Below are 23,362 nucleotides of genomic sequence, written 5' to 3' on the forward strand. Positions count from 1 at the left end.
TGTCAGTGTCGGTCAAAGTCGGGAGGATGGCGCTTGGACATTTATCAATGGAGGATTTAATCACGGGGTTACTTCGTTTTGGAATAGAGGTCACTGAAGAGGAGAGAAGTCAATTCAAAGGTAAAGTATGTGAATTTTTAATCTGTGTTTGTGGTGTTAATATTCAAAGTTGGAAGTTAACTTTACCGTTAGCACTAGCTAGCCAAGTTCATACTTTGTCAACATTAGCTAGCTACACTCGACATTGCTGATTGCCATTATTAACGTTAACAAGTTAGTTAGTTAAAACATTAGCAGTATTATGTCCCATATTGCCATTCTACACGTTATGACATGGTACTTAGCTAGCTAGCTAACGGTATTTAGCTACAGTTCACCATCGAGCTAGCTAGCTAACATTAACGTTAGCTATAAAACTACTGCGTCAGAGGAGAAAAAAGCGTTTTTGCCGCCTAACAGTCTTTTGTTCTGAAATATAGCTATGTTAATGCTAAAGCAAAGCCACTTGGGCGGAATGTGTCTACCGGTAGCCAGTGAGGGTTTGAAGTGATTTTTCGATCATTTTCGTAAAACCATGTAATGTTAACGTTAATTAACGTACAAAGACTAACGTCAAGTTACAACACCAGTCACGTTAACTGACAGAACCGACCAACGGTTAACCTCCCTTTCGAGTAGCTAGCTAAGCTTAACGGTTAACATTAGCTAGCTGCTGTTTTCAAAATAACCCAATTACTAATATTAATAAAAAAAGATAGGCCTAATGTTACGTTATATTCATATATTCTGTGAGTGTGAGTGTGTGTGTGTGAGAGAGAGAGAGAGAGAGACACATTTCCAGCGTCTCCAATGAGGTAGCTACGCCTAAATACTTTCTGTGTTTTTATATGGATATTAGGTCCGGACCAAACGGAGGATGATAGAGAAGCTTGATTTAGGCATCAGCATAATGTGCCTTTTAAATTGTGTAACGGTAACCACAGCAATGTTAACAACAGCAATGTTAACCACAGTGGTGGTTAACATTGTTGGATAATGTTAGATAATGAAGTTGACGGAGAAGCAGTGGACTATGGATTGACTGAGAGGATGGTTTCATACCTCTTTGAAGGATCGTTTAAGAAGCAAGCCAAATTCAACCGATTTGTTCAGCAGTGGAAAGAAACCGTGACACTAACCCTTGAGCCTATCCCGGTACATTCAGAGAAGGCTACAGTGGAATCAAGGTACCTGTAACAGTAATGTTATGTGATTGTTATAACATTTGGCCTAATTAGAACCATGGAAAATAACTCTATAATCTCATAGACATATAAATAATATAAAATGTAAAGGTTACTACTGAAGAAGTTTTTATCTGGATCTGAATTCACCTGGCTCCGGTAGTTTATGTAGTGTAACATTATGCATTAGGGTGTACACACTGTAATGCATAATCTTAAACAGTCTTTGTAGTCCGAACACAAGGGTAGAATGTAACTAAGTACATTTACTCCAGTACTGTACTTCAGTCTAAATGTTGAGGTACTTGTACTTTACTTGAGTCTTTTCTTTTCATGCCACTTTCTACTTTTACTCTGCTACACTTCAGAGAGAAATATTGTACTTACTCCACTACATTCATGTTACAGCTTTAGTTACTAGTTACTTTAGTTACTCCACTACATTCATCTGTTACAGCTTTAGTTACTAGTTACTTTGGTTACTCCACTACATTCATCTGTTACAGCTTTAGTTACTAGTTGCATGTAGTTTATAAATCTGATGTTTGATTCTAAAGTAAACTAGCCAACAATATAACGGCTACAAGTCCAGCTGAGATGATGAGACCATTACACACACAACTGGTTGCATCCTTTACACTTTCTACAATGTTTTAATACTTTAACTACATTTTCCTGATGATACTTACAGATTTCTGAAATGAATATCTTGAAATGAAATGAAATGAGATTTCTGAAATGAATATCTGCCGAAGATTTGAAGATGTCTTTAAGATCCTAGTACCAACAGTGCTTAGATTGACTCAAAGGAAATCTCCCCTTGCAGATCTGGCTTTGGAGGAAAGAGAGGCTGCCCTCACAGAAGATGTCCCTGATAAGTAACTCACTCACCCATGATCAGCCATGGTCACCCCTAGTGTTATGGAGCCATTTAAGCTTAATTTCTTTTCTATTTGTCTTCAGACAAGATAAGGCCTAACCAACCAAAATACACTGTACATTCACGTAATACACTTTCTTCTTTTTTTTAAGCTTATTTTTCTGGGATTTATTTCAGAGCTGCAATCCTGCTGTTGCCGATCCTGTTCAGGGAGAAAAATGACATTCTCGTCATACTTGGGGAGGTGTGTAATTTGCGTATAATTATTTTTTGTTTACATTAATTCACGCAGAGACTGGGAGAATTATATGCAACAACACGTCCCTTGGACATACCTGCAAACGTCGCTTTTCGGCGAAACTCGCCGCTTTGAATGGGAAAATGTCATCCACGTGAATCGTGTAGATCAGAAGAGTTTTTATTTGGGGGAGGGTCCGAACCGGTGCTAATACGGCACGGTGTGTAAAATGTGTCACCTTTTTCAGCTTTTCTGAGTTTGCAGGTATGCTTGGGTGTCTTATTTCATAATACAAAGTTTGTAGCTATCAATACTGGGCCTTGGTGTGGACATGGGGGGCCGCAAAGCTAAATATGGCTAAAAAAAATGCATGCACCGATCTCTAATTTCACAAAAAAATGTTTTAGTCTTTTGATAGGCCATTTAAATGATGGTTAAGGTCTTTACTTACTGGAGACGTTTATATATATATATATATATAGTTTGGAAAATGTGATAACTCCAAAATGTCATTACTTGATCCATTTTTCCTTGTCTAATGTTGTCCTACGGTCCTTTACAGTATATATATATATATATATATAGAAAAAATGTTTTTTTTTATGAATGTTTGTGGTAGATTTCTGCAATTTAACTGAGTGAATACTACTTTATGATCTGATATCTCTTGCAGGATCAGCCACCGTCGCCATATCTTACTGTACAACTCCACGATGTCGCTGACTGGAGGACTATGCTCACTCAAAGGGTCCCTGCAGTGGTCCAACTGGATGGGCAGCCAGTCTGCTGATGTTTCCCTTCGAATCTCATGCACTGTAAAGGACCGTAGGACAACATTAGACAAGGAAAAATTGATCAAGTAATGACATTTTGGAGTTATCACATTTTCCAAACTCTTTTTCCATACCACACAAAAACTCAGAAACTAATTGGTCAAGAAGAGGAAGAGACTTTTTTTCTTGTGTGCCATCAAGAAGGGAAGTAGGCGGAATAAACACCACTTCTGTGAAGCAGATCCAACAACACTGGAGCCCTGTAAAATATTTTCTGAGAAAGGCACAGGCTTATTTGTCCTATCATCTTTCTTAGTTCCTCATTTAGTTATTGTATTATGTTTTTCTTGATGAGCTTTACATACAAAAAGCCTCAATACCAACGGTGCTACACCCTCCAAGAAATCATGCATGCCATCTGGAGGAAGAGATGTTGTGACGTCAAAGTAATCTAACTGGTCAAATACACATCCACCACGAATTCCATACATTCCTTTTGTTTTCTGGATTTTGTTTTACACATTCTACTAAAGTCACTAAAGCTCTTTTTCATCTCAGAGTGAGTAGCAATGGAGTATCTACAGATTCCACCAGCAGCAAAAGACATGGTAAATCCACCTATCATGTGAGATGACAGATTGTCTCCCAATATTGCAGCTACAGCTCCAAAAACATGCTTCTCCATGCCATGAACAAGGATAATAAGTCCCTCTGATGATAGTTTTTTATGGTCATCCAGTAATGGTTTCAAAATTACATCTAAACCAAACTTTGATGTGGACAAGCAAAGCTAGATGGATATGTTTTAGCTGTGAGCAGTACTTTGAACCTACGTTTCCAATAGGGTTGTAGAGCGTTGTGGATGAGCTCAAAGCTTGTTTTTTTTTATGCAGAACACAGACATAATTCAACATCGTGTAGTTTGTCCTTTAAGTGACTCATGATTTTATTGTTTTTATAATGTATTTTTACTTTGGCTTGGTGTGCTAAAGTGTTTTGCTTGGTCTTTGATAAAAGACTGTTTTTATATTGTGTTTTTCTGCACTATAGTGCTGTTCTGATTAGTGATGTTCATGAAATTGAAAGAAGGAAAAGATAAATGGTGCCATTGTATTTATTCCCATGCAGCTATTCTCTGATATCACTGTTCCTTTGTTTTTGGAGTGCCAGTATGAAGTTGTCAGTTGGTCAATGAAATGCTTCTTAAAAAAATTATTACATTTTTTCAAATGTTTTTTATATTGGACATGACATCCTAAAACATTGTGGCATTTTATTTTGGGATGTTACATCGTATGGTTGTGAGATGAATTATTGAATCTGTGAATTAAACTGTTTTGCATTTTAAGGACTAAAATTCAGTTAGTTGTTGTTTGCCTTTTTTATTTCACTTCTTAACGAATAAATCGGAACGTTTTTGCCACTTAAAGATACAAAATGGCTTTATCACTGGGGCGGTACCTTTTCCAGGGGTACTTTGTTGTACCTTTGTTTAAGGTACATTATTGATCCTCAAAGGTACAATATTGCCTCTTTAGAAGGTACAAACAAGTAAGGTACGAATTTGCTCCTCTGAATCAAGGTACAACAATGTACCTTTGAGGGTACCACCCCAGTGACAAGCTTTTGTTCCTTAAAGGTACCGTTTCGTACTTTTTTTTTTTCTGAGAGTGCAACGGAGGTTGTGATGAGAAGTCATGAAGCAAGAAGAGACACACACACACACACACCTCTGATCTGCAAACTCCGCACACATTTGATTCTAAATAGACAAATACACGTTTCTTTGAGATGGGCTGAGATTCTGATTCACAGTCATTTGATCTATAATGTACAAATATTGCCCCCAAATATCCTCACTGTTAATAATGCATTTTATTTATATAGCGCTTTTTCAAACACTCAGACACTTTACAAAGTTTTTAAAAGGAAATACACATACTATGAGAATTCACTCACTACAATACAATTATTAAACATTAAAAGCAGCTCTAAAAATGTAAGTTTTGACATGGGATTTGAACATGGACAGATTGGTGCAGTCGTGGATGTGTTTGGGGAGAGAGTTCCGGGGACAGCTATAGGGGAGGCTCTGGGGGGATGTTGAACGTCAAAAAGTACAGGCTTATCTGCTAATGTTAGCTACCGACTGTTACCATGAAACCATCCAGCAAATAGACAGTACTGTAGGGTGATTTAACGTCACCACTCAACAAAACAAAACACTGAGTGAACATTAGTAGCTACTTTTTCATGTTGGTTTTGAGCGGTATGCACCCCCACTAACCTGGAAAACGGTTTTAAAACAGTAATGTTAATACAGCGTGTCCGAGGAATGCAGCGTCTCCTGCAGCAGGGAATCAAAGGCAGAGGGACCATCACCGCAGCATTTGTTAACGTTCGCTTCTTGTCTCATCTGGGTCTGATAAACAGTAAATTCATCAAATTCAGTGTCCACAATGCTATTTTCCAATAAACTGTAGCTGTCATATTTCACGGGACCCGCGTGAGTGCAGATTTCATGTCGCGGATTTTGTCGCTGTTTGTCACTTTGCCTAAGATTGAGTGACAAGTAGTAGTACTCGCCCTGTTGTTTATTTGGTTGCCATGACTTCGCGAGTGATGACGTCCTGTCACTGTTCCAGTTTCTCACCCTAAGGGGAGAGAGAGCGGATGACAGTTCGCTTGAGTTCAGTAGAGCACACGGATCTGCAGAGTCGTGTAATTACGACTTTATGACTTTTAATCAACAGCTGAAGGAGCGACGGTGCTCGGTGGACATAGCGGAAACCCTGTTGTGCGTCTGCCCTATTTCTGAAATCATGGCGGCAGAAATTTTCCCGTGGCAGGCCACCGCAGTATCAACATAGAGGAAACACTGTATTCGTTGTGGGACAGGGATCCAGTTCTGGAGGACCGGAGTGATGTGGTGAGCAGATGAGCAGCAGAATTCTGGATGTTTTGAAGTTTATTAAGGACTTTGGATGATGAGCCAGATAGAATGCTATTGCAGTAATCCATTCTGGAAGTAATGAAAGCATGGATCAAGGTTTCGGCAGCAGAGGATAAGTGATGGGTGGAGACGGGCAATGTTTTTGAGGTGGAAAAAGGTAGTTCTGGTGATTTGATTGACATGCTGTTCGAAGGTGAGGTTGCTGTCAAAAATAACTGTTGCGGCTGTGTGGGGAGGGAGACAAAGTGGAGTTGTCGATGGTGAGCAGGGTTCGAATTTTGTGGGGGGGTCTCTTTAAAAAAAAAAAGAAAAGTTGCCTATGAGCAGGCGCGGTGTCTGTAGATAAATAAATAAATAGCCTAACACTGCACTTCATTCATTTGAGTTCAACGTTTATTAATACAGGAGTAGAGAAACGAAAATAATAACAAACCACCTTATATCACCCTGTTGCTACTGATGGTATGACTTTGTTGTCCTCATGGCAAAGAATGGGCTCGTCTAAGTCGTATCCTTTGGTATTTAATTCACTTTTACTTTACAACAAGCAGCAACCAATGTATAACATGACCAAAAACACGCCCATGCATGGTGAAATAATGTGAAAGTCAGAAAGGAGGATAATTCCACTTAACGCACACATACTGTCAAGAACAGGGCAGGATCATACAAACCAAATTTTAGAACATCTTCCCCTGGACTAGAGCAATCTTTTTTTCCCTTAGGGCTATATTTAAATTAAATTCATATTCAAATATGAAATTAATTGGGGTTTAAATATTAAATTAAATTGATATTTAACTTGATAGCTGAAATGTCTTACTTTTTTTCTCCAACTCTATTTATTTTAAATTTTCACACCAAATAACATACAACAGAGGCCATGGCGAACTAAACATTGTCAAAACAGTATGTCAATTCTCCTCAATTCCCCTACCCACCTGCAAACCCACCCAGTTCAGGTCCAAAACAGACAGGGACAGACAACACATGAAATGTCTTACTTATTTACAATTAGGCTACTAATTTTTAATATTTAAATATGTACATGTCTTATTCAATGACATTTTTTTGACTTTGTTATAGATAAGATGAAAAAACTAGACCTTTTTTAATTGTGGTGCTGAACTGTGCAATTCCACTTTGAGCAATCATTTAACATTTTGTTTGTGATATTTTTCATTATAATAGCCTAAATCTTACACAACGGGAGAACGCAATGGCCAATTAAACAGTAAAAGCCATTAATTACCATTATGCAGAGAAAATGGACCAAAGTGGTCTGATTTCAGCAGGCTGTGGTCGTGGTCCTGGGACCCATAATGCTGACGTCCGATGTCCTGTCTTTATCCACGATTGGACGAACGGAGCAGGATCAAATTTGTCGAGGGGAGGCCCATTTAAGTGCACGAACAACAATGCGGAAAGGCTCCTGGCACGCAGTCTGTTTCTGGTCTGACAGTCTGTGTCATTGCATGCAGAAAATCCTCTCTCGCACTCTGCAGAGGTCGGGAGAACAGTGTTGCTTGCCAGAATAAGTCTTTTTAATGTATTTACCTGATCTCCTTCCAATTTCCAGTCTCTGAACTCACTGACTGCTTCAGTAGCGGACTCTCCGAGAAATTTAGCAAATGTCGCAACCTCATGCTCACCAAAGAGAACTAGTTCTGTTCTCTCTTTGGGCCAAAAGTGTTGATCCATTGGCTTCAACATAGTCACTAGGTCACTGTCGGGGAGATGCTTGGTGAGATTGTCAACAATTGCTTTGTAAAACTGGGTCTTTTTTTATTTTGGGCTGCGCTTTGGTGAGAACAACCCCTTTGAGCTGTCTCCTGGTTATGGCTGTTTTGACTTTAATTTCAGTTTTCCCCCCTCGGTCTTTCATGGCAGAGATCACCTCAATTGTTTGGTGAATGAAATGGCTTGCATCAACCAGAGAAGTGTCCGTCACTGTAATTTAAGGGAGAGTCCTTGCAGCTCACGCAACACATCTTTCATTGTCGCTAAATCCTCGACAAACCTGGTGAATGACAGATGCTTTAGCAAACCAGTGTACTTGGACCTCTCTACACCAGAACGTGACCTATCTTCACTAGCTGATCAAAAGTGATGTGCCAACACAGGAAAATCCTTGAGCACAGCTTTAACAGTGTTGAAACTGCTAGCCACCCATCTTATTGTAAAGACTTCCCAATTTTAAGAATCTGCATGTTTAGCTCTGAAGCTGCTTGCTCCAACTCCCTTGCGTATTTTGTGGACTGCTACCGACTGTTACCATGAAACCATCCAGCAAATAGACGGTACCGTAGGGTGATTTAACATTACCGCTTATTTTCTTTTTCATCTGTTCTGCAATGTACTTGACAATGTTGGCACACGAGCGATCGGATCGGTGAGCAGGGCCCACTGTTGCACCGTTCAGCTCATTAACTTTCAATATGGGATTGAAATTTGAGAAAGGCAACCTTTCTTTAGCAACAGTATAGGCTGCCCTGAATGAACTGGCTGTCTCATCAAACATAGCCAAACTTAGTTTGACAACATTGCTTGGAAGTACTTCCTTTTGTTTGAGCTCTGCTATTTCAGCAGCTCATTTATGGGTGTTATGTCGATTTTTTTGCGCAGCGTGCGCATCACAGCATTTATAGCTATTGCTAGTTTCCAATGCCTGTCACTAGAAGGGCTTTTAAACAGTTAAAACAAACTTAAACATTGCCACATTAAAATACATAAAGCACATAAACATACAAGGCACATCTATCTGTTCTTTTCTGTGTCTTGTCTAGTTTTACTTCCTGTCTTGTGTTTTCCCGCCTTTGTGATTGTCTGCCCTGATGGTGTTCCACCTGTTCATCAGCCCTCATGTCACCTGTCCCTCTTTTCTTTCCTCCCTAACTTGTGTGTTTAGTCTATGTGCTTTCTGTGTCTGTTGTTAGCTCGTCGTCATACTTTTGTTTGGGAAGTTGCTGCCTGTTACTGCTGTATTCTGTGTCCCTGTTGTTTCCCCATGCTTCTGTGTTTTTGGATTTTTCCCGTCCCTTCCCTGTTCCTTGGTTTTTTCCCTGTTTAGATTTGTCTTCAGCTTACGTGTTTGTAAGTTCTCTCAGGACGTGACAATAATGTGATCAGGATGGCCTTTTGCCCAATGTTTTCAATAGGAAAAACAGTTAAACATTAAGTGTCAGGTATGAATTTTCAAGCCATCGGGCTATTGCATCCAGGTGTATTGATAGTTGTTGATAGCTGTCTACATAGGCATACAGACATGTGTCGTCTGTGTACATTTGTAAACCTGCCTCTTTGCATGATTTAGGAAGCTTCATTTATATATAGGCTAAAGAGCATCGGTCCTAAAATTGAACCATGAGGGATTCCTGTTTTAGACTTCAGAAAAGATGAATTTGTATTGTTAATGCTAACACATTATTCACGATTCATAAGGTATGATATAAACCAAGATAGAGATTTTTCAGAAAAATTATACTTTGATAGTTTGGAGATAAGAATGTTATGGTTTACTGTGTTGAACGCCTTTATAGAGGTCTAGAAAGACGGCCCCCACCAAGTTTCCCTTGTCTATTAAGTTTTGATTTTTTTTTCAGTAAATAACACCTTGCACTTTCTGTGGAGAATATAGATCTGAACCCAAATTGTAAAGGGTGTAGATCACGGGTGTCCAAACTGTGCCAGATTTGATAATAATAAGATGCCCGGGGGCCAAGTGTCCTTTCTGACTTTTTTTAAGAATAAATGTTACGTGCAAATGCACTGTTCTACAACAGTTTTTATTGTCATTGTTTTTAAAATGGCAATGTTACCAAATGTACCCCACTCAGCCGTGAACAAATCTAAAAAACAAAAAACTATTCTGCCTTACTTTTACATCTGTAGTCAGATAACAGAACAAACTGTATGGAAATACCTTAAATTCCATGAAGTTCATAAATATCTTAACCTCATGTTCATTTTAAACATGACTTATTATGAGTAATGCAAAGTTTGCTAACATTTAAGTTTACAACAAATGACTCTTGCTCTTGTCTTTCACAAACCGAGGCTTCGGGCCGAATGATATGTGGCCGGACTTTGGACATGCCTGGTGTAGATAGTTATTTATTTCTAGGTGATTCGTTAGTTGTATTGCCAACATATTTTCCAAAACCTTTGAGAAAACAGAAAGGCTGCTTATTGGCCGATAACTGCCCACCTGATCCGCTGCCCCCAGATTTAAAAAATGGAATGACTTGTTTCCATATTTCTGGGAACTTTCCACTAGTCATGTTGATCAGGTGAGTTAATGGTTCAACCAGTATATTACAACATACTAACATTTGGACTGTCACACACAGAAACAGCTAACATCTGGACTGTCAGTCAGATACAGCTAACATCTGGACTGTCACACACAGAAACAGCTAACATCTGGACTGTCGGACAGATACAGCTAACATCTGGACTATCACACACAGAAACAGCTAACATCTGGACTGTCAATAAGCTGACACAACAAACAAATATTACTGGGACCACTACAGATGAACATTTAATATCTATATTTGCATTATAGACACCGCTGACTATCCCTGTAACAATTTGGCCACAATTAAGCACATCAAGCATACACGCTCCAGACATATACAGGTTTTGACCTAGTCTTGTTTAAACACTAATGGCAAATGCTGTAGTTTCTCATTTGTAAATATATTTTAGAGAAATTGTAGGTTTTGTTGGTCAGACAACATTTGACGACATTGTCATGGGATCTTGGGACTTGTGATCAGCAATTTTTCACATTTTATAGACTAAATAATGTATTTATTAATTGAGAAAGTAATCAGTAGATTAATTGATAGCCAATATTTGATTTTGGAAAAATGTGGATTTACAGACATTTATTTGTGGGAGATTCCAGGAAGGAGCAATATTTTTTTAATTGCGTCACAGCCACTGCTGAGCGTTTTGCTAAATCACCCAAAACTGCAATAACTAACTTCTTGTTGCTTTTACAGCACATGCAGTAAAGTAGGAAACCTTTTGTCTTCAGCTTTTAGAGTTAACTGCCAGGTTGGTCAGTGAGCACAAGGACCCAGGACTTCTCAGTGGGAGAATGCCAATCACAGCAGGGGAGGGCTCTGGTTGGATACCCAACTCCCCCCGAATCATGTCCTGAAAATCTCATGCATCAGGCCACATTACAAGCTAAAAACTTTCGTCACCTAAATGACATTAGCGTCTTACAGAAGCGTCAAATCCAAAGCTGATTCTCTGCCCTTGGAGCAGAGTGCAGCACGAGATCTTTGCCCTCAGATTTCACCAGTAAAACAGGGTAAATAACACATCTGGTTGAGGTTAGATCAAACCCTAGGCATAACTGATAAGGATATATATCTCTGTGCAATGTATACACTCCCAGTGGATTCTCCTTATTTTGAAGAAGACAATTTTGATATACTCCATTCAGAAATCGCCCATTTCTAGGCCCAGGAAAATGTGATCCTAACTGGAGATCTGAATGGACGAACAGGAACCCACAGGGCCACAATAATGTATTTGGTCCGGCCCCCTTGTTTACCACACCAACCATCCGGTCGGAACAACCTTGACTGTGAAATAAATCAAAGTACATAGTTAATGGTAGGTTCAGAGGGCACTCTTTAGGGAGATTCACGCACTCCTCAGGTCTTGGGTCTAGTGTGGTAGACTATGACTGACTGACATGGACCCCTCCACTATCAGTGCATTCACTGTCAGACAGCAATCCCCCCTTTCAGACCACAACCAAATAAAAAGTGTGCTCAGGTGTGTGAAAAGTGGAGACAAATTCATGACCCTAAACTCACCTAATCTGATGAATGACATATCCATATATGACCAAAACTATGTTCCTACCAAAGATGGTGTGAACAAGGCAATTGATGATATCAATATAATATTGCATAAGGCAGCTATTAAAGCTGACCTCATAAAACTAAAATGTAAGCCTGTTAAAAGGCAAAACGTTGACAAATGGTTTGATGAAGAATGCAAGACCATCAGAAAAGACCTCCGAAAAATAGGAAATTAAAAACATTGCCAACCGAACAACCCAACTTGACGCATTACATACAATGACATTTTAAATACAAATCTACAATTAGGAAGAAAAGACAAAATTATACCCAAATGAAATTTGAAGATATTGAGAACGCCATTCATCAAAATCAATTCTGGGATATGTGGAACAAGTTTAACACAAAACAACAACAGACATTATCCATCCAAAATGGTGACATCTGGAGAGCACACTTTTTTAAATCTGTACAAAGACCAATAAATCAGTTAAAGATATATAATAAATCAAACAAATTAGTTCAGATCAACACATTTTTATAAAAGAAAAACTCTGAACATTAGAAGAAACAATTAATGACAACCAAAAACCCCTTGGTTTCCCAATTACTTGGGAAGAGTTGACCACACAGACAAAATCTCTCCAACCGAGGAAAGCTTGTGGTCCAGACAGGATAAAAAATGAAATGCTCAAATGCAGCACCCCAGAGATGCATGGTGTAGTGTTGAAGTTCAATATTGTATTACAGTCAGGATGTTTTCCTGACCTCTGGTGCAAAAGGCTCATTTCCCCCATTCATAAGAGTGAGGACCAATCAGACCCTAATAACTACCGTGGCATCTGTGTCAGCAGCTGTCTAGGTAAATTATTCTGTAGTATTCTAAATAAAATAATACTAGATTTTCTTAAGGAACACTCCATCTTGAGAAAAAGTCAAATTGGTTTCCTCCCAAAACACTGCACCACACATCATTTATATACCCTTCACACTTTAATTAATAAACATGTACACCAAACAAAAAATGGTAAGATATCTTGTTTTATTGATTTCAAGAAAGCCTTTGACTCTATTTGGCATTGACTATTTTACAGACTTATACATTGTGATTGAATTTGGAGACAAACAAGAGGTGTAAGTCCAACTTTATGTGTATATAAATGAACCCCTATGTCAGTTGGTACTGAGGCTAACTGCCCCCTCTCAGACATAGAGTGAGCAGCCTCACGACACTGCTCTCCAAATACCAATCAGAGGAAGAAACCTATCTGGAACATTGGAAAGAAGAAACTAAAAGACAAAGTAGATTAGAATGTTATCTAACCCTAAAAAGAGAAAATTAAAGCTGCAAGCAGCGTTGGACAGGCCCTCGTACCTCTGCCCACATCGGGGTTACCACCATTTGCGTGACCGTAGGACACTGGGCACATGATATAGACTTTATTTCCTGTGTGGAGTGTGTGCCGTTGGAAATGGTTTATTGCAAATGTTGTAAAAAGCATAGGGGCAGGGCTATCACCAATTAAAAAAAGGAACTCTGCCGATGAGTCGATTAGACAAGAATCATATGAAAGGGGCGTGGCAAAATCATAGAGGGCGGGGCAAACCGTCACCAATGAAAAAGGAACTCTCTGCTGAGTCAATACCGCACACAAAAGTGTATGAGAAACGGGTTATTAGTTATGAAAGGGGTGTGGCTAAAGCCTAGGGGGGCGGGGCAAACCGTTGTTAGAGTATGACATGTGGAAATGGCAAAATATGCACTAATTTTGCATAGTAAATTCAAAATAGCAGACTTCCTGTTGAGTTTAGGATGTGGCTCCAAGAGGCTTCTTTGAAAGTCTGGACATGATACATGTCCCTCCCAAATTTTATACATCTAGGTGAAACGGACTGCAGGGGCTACTTCTTTGAAGATTTGTAGGTGATGCTAAGTGAGCCATTTTTGCACGCCCATCTACGAAACCCTTAAAATAACCCATTTTACAAATTTTGGTGAGTTGTTTAGCATGTTAAGCCCCTCAAAAATGTCATTCATCTGGGAAAAAAATAAACAGAGCGGTTAAATAGGGCCTTCGCCGACGTTATAGGTGCTCGGGCCCTAATGATCAGAATATCTCAGAGAGATACTGTCAGAGAGAGAAAGCAGAGACAGATCCTAACCAAGTACAGGCTTGGCTCAGTGTCCACAAACTGGCAATTGAAACAGGAAGACACAAAAAGTCATGGCAATCAAAAGAAAACAGAACAAGTGGTCACTGTTCAATAGGTGAGGTTGAGACAGAGATGCACTTTCTCCTAAAAAAGTAAAGCATTCAATGACACAAGGAACATTTATTCTAACAAATATGATAGCCGAATGACCTCTCAAAGTAAAAAATTCTCCTGGGAGAAGGAGACAGGGCAAATCTTACTGCCCAATATGTACAAACATGCCACAACCTGAGGGACAGTGAATGACTGAGTATTAACGAATCCTATCACCACAGAAACGTCCCGCACACAGCAAAATAAAAATAAAAGAGAGAATCCAGGCAGATACAGACAGCACCACACAATGCTAGTGGGTCAGAAGTGATGACTAAGAGGGAGTACTTTTATTAGTCTACATAGTGTTTTTTGAAGAAGATTGCATATTATATCTTTAAACCCACTGGGGTCTAAGCCATTTATTTTTTAAATTTTTGGGTCCCCTGGTCTCCTTGTGTATTAATGCTTGTATAATCTCAACCCTTAGACAATTTCTTTGACAATTAATGTATACTGCAGGGATGTCACGTGAATTTATACATTGTTTTATGACTATAAAGACAAAAGAAAAGAGTAAACAGAAATTGAATCTCACAGAAATGTATTGAAATCACACAAAGACCAATAATATGTAAGACTTTTGGAAATTGTTCGCCCAAGTCTGGGCAATCAGAGGAAACAGAAATAAACACTGTAATTAACAGAAATATAAAGCTATTTAGTTGTTTTTTTTATCCAAAAGTTAGTTGTGTTATCTCCAATACATTTCCTGTCTGCTTAAGAGATCTGTAGGCCAAATCATACTCATTTCAAACTCCAGGCTGCCTGAATGACCTGCAGCTCTGCAACACACGCACGCACGCACGCACGCACGCACGCACACACACACACACACACACACACACACACACACACACACACACACACTGAATACAAAGCCCTCCTGCTTGTGTTAGGTTAGGGTTATCTATTGGTTGAGCAAGCTGCCTGTCTTTTGACTTGACTTCATGTGATTAGTCGACACAGCCAGCAGTCAGACAGTCAGAGGCCAAGATGGCGGTGGCTATCAGTAAACAATTCAATTTCGGCCAAAACCTAAGTTTGACTCACCCGTACGACTTAAAAAATGATTAGGCTGTTTTGAGGGCGAGACATCCAGTACTGAAGGCTTAGTGCATGATACAAAGGGAATTGAAAGTTCGGCTAAATGCACCATGTACAAAAGGTTTTACCTTAGTTAGTTAGTTAGTTAACAACAAACTACTACTGTAAAACATAATAGAACTGTGTATAACACTGACTTGGGTTAAACAGTGTATATTGAGGATGGCTAATTAATATTCACTATTCACATGTAGTCCGATGATGTCATTCACATGAATATTAAGTAGCCATATGATCCGCTAATTGGCAGTTTCATACATCAGTGTTTCCTGTTTGTTCACTCTCAGCAGCACACCGTGAGTTCATGAACAAGGCAAGTGTCTGTGGTGAGTTCACATGTCTGTAAACATAGCAGGGCAGTTGCGTACTATCTGGTAAAGTCTGTTAAACAGGTGAAGATCACGTAGCCTACCGGTTACCAACAGGCTTGTTAGCGATCGACACGGTAACCTGCTGCAGATCCGGTGTTTTTAGCTGAGCTAGACAGAGAATATTCAGTTAAAACAGATCGGTGATGCTGTTCTGCCCTCGTTGTTCTCTGTGAAGTTAGCTGGAAGTGAATGTAGCCCTAGTGGGTTTTATGTGGACTGACTGCGTCGGACGTTGTTTAAAGAATAGCCTTTTAAATGCTTGTCAGCAGCCGGTCATAGGTTACTTAGGAGGCAATTTGGCTTTGTGTGCTCTGATTCATTTGGCATGCAGTTATCACACCAGTCATATTTTAGTTTGAATGAAAACTCAAGTCCTGGCTATTTTGGAAGAAGGAAATAACTACAGTAATATGTGAACTAGCTGTAAATTGGAGTTTCCTTTAAGTGCTGTGTAGTGGATAGAGACTTTATTAAAGTTTGACAATCCAAAAGTAGGCCTACATGTTTAACTGTGTGTTGCTGTTTATTGGCTTGTTTCTCATTAAGGTTTTATTGCATTTATAGGCTATAACATTAGTCATGTTTACTTCACTGTAGCCCTTTCCGTTCATGATATCTTCCAAAATGAATTATGCTTAGAATGGTCTGAATCGGAGAAAATATTTCATCAACATCAAAACTTACGAAAACTAAATTCTGAACATTGGCCAGTAGGTGTCACTGTATGTAAAAAAGCATATGTCTGTATTAAAAGCTACAAAACACTACCGTCATGCTGTCTCAAATGGTCCAAGCAAGTGTTGGCAAAATCACAAGTACATGTTATGAATTTAAATTTAGCATAATCACTGAGTATATAAGCAAACACTTTAAAGACCATGCTACATTGGAATCAGTTCAAAGACTTTTTGCATCAATTATTTAAGCCAAAGGAACCAGACCAAGTGTCGGATTGTGACGCGCTGGGTTGTTTTGCAGCAGTCAGCTAACAGGGCCACGGTGAAGTAAACATTACTAATGTTGTGGTCTATAAGCAGTGTATAATTAATATGTGTTCTAGGCTTGGTGAAGTGGATGATCACTTGAGGGGGGAATAGATTTTGTTCTGGGGATAAAAATAATTCAGCATAGGCAGGGATATATAGACCAGAAAGCGGGAAATCCCACGCATCCCCCCCCCGGAAGCACCCTGGACGTTGTTATTGCTGAATCCACGGAACTTCCTGTTTGAATCGTGTTTACATGGATAGAAATATTCCGGTTATGAAGCTTATCGGTAAACATGTCAAATTTAACAAACAGCCTTTACACAGTTAACTAAATTTGATCCTTAAAGGTGATCTCGGGAGAAAGTGCCCAGACTCTCTTAAAAGTCTTCCACTTCATGAGTTGGGGGTTAGGGGGGAAACGTTCTAAACTTTGTGAAATGCTGTCTACTACAAATTCATAGGCTTATTAAATAATAAAAGAAAGAAAAAAACGTGTAAAAAACAGTTTGTCAGTTTGTCCCAGCCTGTACTGCTGCTGCGCTGCAGATAAAATCAGCTGCTCAGATGCCCACCTAAAACAACATTATTCCTTATCATTCATTTCCCTCCATATTGCTTTATTTTCGTGCAGTTCTGTTTAGCTTTCATGTCCAGAGATCAGCTGATTTCAACCGTTTCAGCAGACGAGTGGTTCTGACCACGATCTTTACCAAACTGTTTGTTTGTAATTGTAAAAAACAATTTGGTTTGTCCGATGTTACGTGCAGCTGTAGATGAAGTCAGCTGATGAGTGCTGCACACAGTTGGGTTATTTCCTACTCCAATTTATTTCCCTTAGTATTGCTTGTATTTTTATGCAGTTTTTGAATAAGGCAGCTTTTACGGAGAGAACAGATTGGTAGTACAGACGTGTCTCCCGCTGTATCGCTACTTCCTTAAAGGTCCAGTGTTTAGTTATTCATTATCAAAATCTGTGTTGCCCATTCACAAACTTGTCCTTTTTCATGAATATTTACCACCACCATCAATTCCAAGTATTCCTTTTGGCTTGAAATTTCACATTTGCATTCGCATGAACTGGGGTAGACGCTCCATATTCATGCGCCATCTTGAAATACGTTAGACGGTAAGGGACATACAGGACATATGGCTCCGCCTTTCGTGTTTTCGCTGTCACATGATAAACTCACAGGTGCTGCTAATGCTGCTAATGGGTATCGTAGCTTCCTGGCCCCGGCAAGTTTGAAGAAGGAAACATGGAGGGCCACACGTATTCAAAATCCAAATTCCAACAGGAGTCTTCTTCGCCCAGAAAAACAAAAAGGATATTGAAAAGAGCAAGAGACAGGCTTTTTAAAGCATGAAGGCTACCGTAGTTGTAATACGTACTTTGAACTGCGTGGTGTGAGAGAGTTCCCTAGACATTGGACCTTTAAAGCATTAAAACAAACAAGCCATCTGTAGTCTATCTGGGTTTTTCAAAAATACTTAAGAAGAATATTGTCACGACCTGGTCAACATGATATAATAAAAATAGCTTTAGGACGCACACACCCTTATACAGTAGGCTCCATCAAATAAGAACAGCTGATTTCTCAGGCCAGTAAACACATAGACAGTAAAATTAATGGACAAAGCGACGCCGTAGACTTCCCTGGAGACCAGTGAAGTCTGTTAGAAGCACTTTTCCGGTGATGGCTGAGCGTTACTGCGCAGCCTCAAACTGAGCTTGACGACATAGATGTGACGTGAGCAACCTGTCTGAAAGTTATAAGTCTTCTGGTAGCTGTACCAAGAGAAATCTCAATCATTCCGAATCTTGCAGAGACTGAGAGTGTAGGTATATGTAAGGAGATAACATAGGCACAGGCTAATTATTGCTATCTAAAATGCTAGTTAACATTAGGAATAAAACTTAAACAGCTAATGTAAGTCAAAACTGCCTGTGAGCTTCTCCTGACTATACAGAATGTCGCGTGGTTATGACACAATTGTTAGCCTATTTTTAGAAAAACGGCTGCTACGGAGCCATAACATGAGATACAAGGTAATGGAGCCTTTTATACATTGTCGTGTTTCTTTAGAAATAAACAATGGACAAATAGAGTCTTTAAACGCTTCAGATGTAAAGTTATTCGCTGTCAAAATGAATGGCAGTCAATGGAATGCTAACGGCAGGTGATGGCTTGTCAGCATAAAAATGTCTCCATAGGAGGTACGCTTTGCGGATGCTCGCTTACCCCCTTGAGTAAACAGCTTTGTCCATATCACTGCTCCCCCTGGTGGATAGATAAACCATTTCAACTAGTTTTTCACACACAGCACTTCGGGGCGTTACCAGTCGGCCCCTGCGCTCACATCGCTGGGGATTTTTTTCCAGCCACGGCCCGGCCAGGGACCCGTCACAGACTTGCTGGAACCCCAGCACGGAGGGAGCGGACATTTTAGATGGCTAAAATCTGTATCATCTGTATGCATTGTTGAATAATTCTAGGGACCCCAACATGCCCCTCAAGAGTTTTCTGGGTTTCCTTTGCTTGTCCGTTTTACTTAATGTCTCTTAAATGGATCATTGACATTGATCATTTAGCCATTGTTTCGTATGATCACGAAACAATGGCTAAAACTACAAAGTTAAGGCCGGAATTATAAAAAAACAGAATGATTCTTTCAAGGACAGTCTACTTGCTGAGCTGCAGGATGGATGGGAACAGAAAAGAGGGAACTGGCTGGGTGTTTTCATCCATTATGGGTGAACAGTGAAGGATTTGTAGGTGTAATAGAGGCTACTCATTTTACACATTAATTTGATGCTCATAGTCAGCTCTGTATCCATCATTGTTACATTTCATATCCAATGTAATGAATGCAATGAGTACAGAGCCAAAACAAACCTTCCCTAATACAGATGTGCAGTATATGACCGAAGCAAATGCAATAACACGGAACAGAAGACTGAAAACCATCTTTAGTAGCTTACTGGTGTTCATATTATCATTTTCAGATACTGTAGAAAGATACCAGGGCACAAACACAGGGCTGTCTTAAAAGGTTTTCCAACCTATTTTCCTATGTTTGAGTGACTGATGGGAACAACGATCTTTGACATTGGTCCAGTATTAAGCGAGATCGCTGCAGTCGGCAGCGGAGAAACAAGCTGCAATGTATTTACGTTCACAAAAGTGCTTGTTGTCTGACAGACTCAGATTATTAGTCTGTGTCTGACAACATTATGGAAAGGATCCCTACAGAGATAGACCTTTAAAACCTCTTTGAGAGCATTCTGTTTAACCAAACAGCTCTGAAGTCGCTAGCGCTAAACCCACCAGACTCCATTTAAAAAAGCAATACTTTTAGCGTGTATAGAGCCAACATATTTTCACATGTAAATCGGTAAACTATGTGTTTATTTCAACCAAAACTAGAGCTGTGTAGGGGTTTGCTCCTCGGCGTGGCTCCGGCCTGTGGCCCTTTGCTGCATGTTGTTCCCCCCTCTCTCTCCCCTTTCATGTCTTCGGCTGTCCTGTCAAATAGGAAAAAATAATCTTAAAAAAAAAAAAAACTAGAGTTGTGATGGCTGGAAAAGTGGAAAGACGACCCAAAACAGCTTTTCATAGTTTTATTTTTATAGTTTCTGTCGACTTTGAATGAAGTGTATTTTATGATGCTTAAATTACTGTTTGATTACATGGAGTCTGGTGGGTTTAGTGAACGCAATTTTGCGGATGTTTTTATGTTTAAAAAAAGGATTTTACTCTTTAACAGAAAGGTCGACCTCCTTAGAAATCCTTTCCATAATTTTGTCAGACACTTAGAATATTAATCTGAGCCTGTCAGCATCAAAACGAGCACTTTTGTGAAGGTAAATACAAGCTGGACAATGGCCCTATTAACTTATATTGTAGCTTGTTTCGCCACTGCCAACTGCAGCGATCTTGCTTAATACTGGACCAATGTGAAAGATTGTTGTTCCCATCAGTCAGTTAGACGCAAAAACATAGGAACATAGGGTCCAGGTTGAAAAAAATGGCAGTTACGCTTTAACACAATGTCATCACAGGGGGAGAAGAAGACAAAAAACACCTTCTTCTAACTTTTGTGTGTTGCATTCCAAAATGGTTAGCCCCACTGCTAACCTTGTATCCACACCAGATAAACAGCCTAAAATAGCTTTTTTTAGTGTTATAGCGTTTCATTACCAAGCCAAACTAAGACTAGGCAAACGAGCTGAATCTATTGTTTAGTACCTCTCTACCTTATTAGATTGTCGGTGTCAGGAAATCCAGATATCTCTGACTCAGAACTTTTTTTCCCCATTTGCTTAATTACGGTGTAAATGACATGACGTGAATGCAGCATCACTTCATAAAGTGCAATGTGCTAACATGTTAGCATGAAGCACCAGCACCAACGTATGTAGTTTTTTAACTGTATATTGAATATGACTGTATCCAAAATAATCTGACAGCGCTTTAATCTCTAACATCCCCTTTCCTTTTGTTGCAGAAACCTGTTGGACATGGACACCTTCTCTAAGTCAGATCCAGGTAACTGCTGCATTTCCTCACCAACTCAACTTCCATGCAGCTATTATTAAATCACTACTCCATGCACCTTTAGTGCACAACAGACATCAGTGAGCAGTAACACAGTGAGCGACTCCCAAAGCGTTTACAGACACAATGCCCAGTGTATAAAAAAGCCGGTTCCCAGGCGTCAACCTGCAGACTTTTAATTAAGTGTGATCCTAGTTAGGGCAACTAACCATTGGAGGATGATTGACACTTAATGATTGCTGGCCACACACACAGAGCCAGTGAGTGGTGGAGAACACAGTAACTGGGATTATAATGTTAATAATGTTTCCAAAATCGTTTTAGTGGTTCATTAACTCGTTCGAATGAGACATAAGAATAATGGTAATGGTAACAGTAATGGACAATTCCGCTTCCAACCTGTAGGGGGACCAACGAGGAAAAGTGCTTTGGTGCCTACTGTAAAGGTGCTGTTAACAAGTAGCTAATGCTTGGTCTATAACGTTAGCTAATTCTTGGCGGGTAACATAAGATTACGACTTTGTTCAACATGCTCAGTTATTTTTAGTATGATTGGTAATTTAGCCAGCTAGCACACCCCTGTCTGTCTGCCTCACTCTTCTGGTGCTGCATGGCTTCAGTCGGGATGAGAGCTGACAACAGCCCTGGCCCAGGGACATATCCACAGTCAGCCCCCAGCCCGCTAGCAGCCAGCCACTATCATTACACAGCAATCCAAACCCGGTCAGCACTTAACTCCGGTGCTAAGGACGCTAACGGCAGTTTACTGAACCGTCGGGAAACAGATCCAGGCACCCGAACAGCGGCCATTCGTAACGTTACACCTCCGTTAGCGTTACCGGTGTCTACCCCCCCCCTTTCGCTTTTAGCCGTCTTTACAGTTAGCTAAATTTACTCGACAAAAGGGGGATAAGGCACCAAAACAACTAATACTAATAGTAATTTAAAGATGTAGTAGCATTGGATCTGGATGGGAAGGATAACTCTGGGAGTTGGGAGGGGTGTGTCGCGATTCTGCCTTCTCACTCCGCGACACAGGTTCGTGGAGCTGAGTGTCGCGATTTTGGTTTCATATCGCATATCGTTACAGCCCTACATCTATCTATCTATCTATCTATCTATCTATCTATCTATCTATCTATCTATCTATCTATCTATCTATCTATCTATCTATCATCTTGCGCTACTGCACAACAAGTGGGTCTCCCACTATGTTGTATGTGTCTATATCTAGTTTACTTTGACCCAGCATGCTGGGTTAGTCCAGGTTTGACCCAGCGCTGGGTTGCAGAAACAACCAAAAAAGTTGAGTTAAATTCACATCACAGTTTTTCTAAATTACGGAAACAAACTTACAATTGTCAAAGCTCTAAGTACAATCCTCACACCACGTGGTACATTCAGCACACCACTCTATGTGACCTGCAAAAGGTGATAACTCAATCAAAATAATTAACTCCTTTTCAAATCTATTCAATCTATCAATGAATAAATAATTTTCATCAAAACAAAAGGTTCCTTTATCATCACTCAGACCAAGACAGTCTGTCAAATGACAGTGTACTCTGAAAGTGTGATAGTTACCCACTATGTAATATTGTCCAGTTGCTAACATGTTATATTTGGGAAGCTAAATGGTATTGATGTCAGCCATGGCACACTCTGTACTTTCAACAAAAAATGTATTTATCATTGTATGTACACACCAGCCAATCGCAAATACATAAAGAAAGCTTGTGAGAAAAAAAGATTTACAACAGCAAACTAACCAGGAACTACTGTATGTGCATCGAGGGAAAAAGTATGGTGGGAGAAACTCCTTCAAAAAATGTTTGGTTGCTCTAAATTGTGAGGAAATTGAATCCCCATCTTGCATGACAACTGTGTCAAAGCGATTGAGAAAAACTGACATGGCTCTTCCAAGACAGACAATTAGGCCTACAAACAAAGACAATAATAAGATATGAGAAGCTTCGCTAGCTTGGAACACTGCCAGAAATTGAAACACCAAGTGTGCAGAGTCGGAGAGCGATTGTGACGAAATTGTGTCACAGGCTTTATATTATATCCATATACATCACACAGCTTTAAATAAACAATGTCATAACAGTAGTTGCAAATGTGAGTTTGAGTCCTT

General features: G+C 39.7%; 1 protein-coding gene across 1 annotated transcript in view; it reads left to right on the forward strand.

The window, feature by feature from the left end:
• LOC144516126 (copine-9-like) overlaps positions 1-23,362 on the forward strand; it is a 348,189-nt gene that overhangs the window by 19,603 nt on the left and 305,224 nt on the right. Inside the window, exon 2 of the mRNA XM_078247326.1 lies at positions 21,176-21,216. Within this exon, the coding sequence (XP_078103452.1) occupies positions 21,176-21,216 (41 nt within the window). The remainder of the gene's footprint in view (positions 1-21,175; positions 21,217-23,362) is intronic.

Source organism: Sander vitreus, chromosome 4, assembly GCF_031162955.1.
Source record: "Sander vitreus isolate 19-12246 chromosome 4, sanVit1, whole genome shotgun sequence".
In the NCBI taxonomy this organism is placed as follows: Eukaryota; Metazoa; Chordata; class Actinopteri; order Perciformes; family Percidae; genus Sander; species Sander vitreus.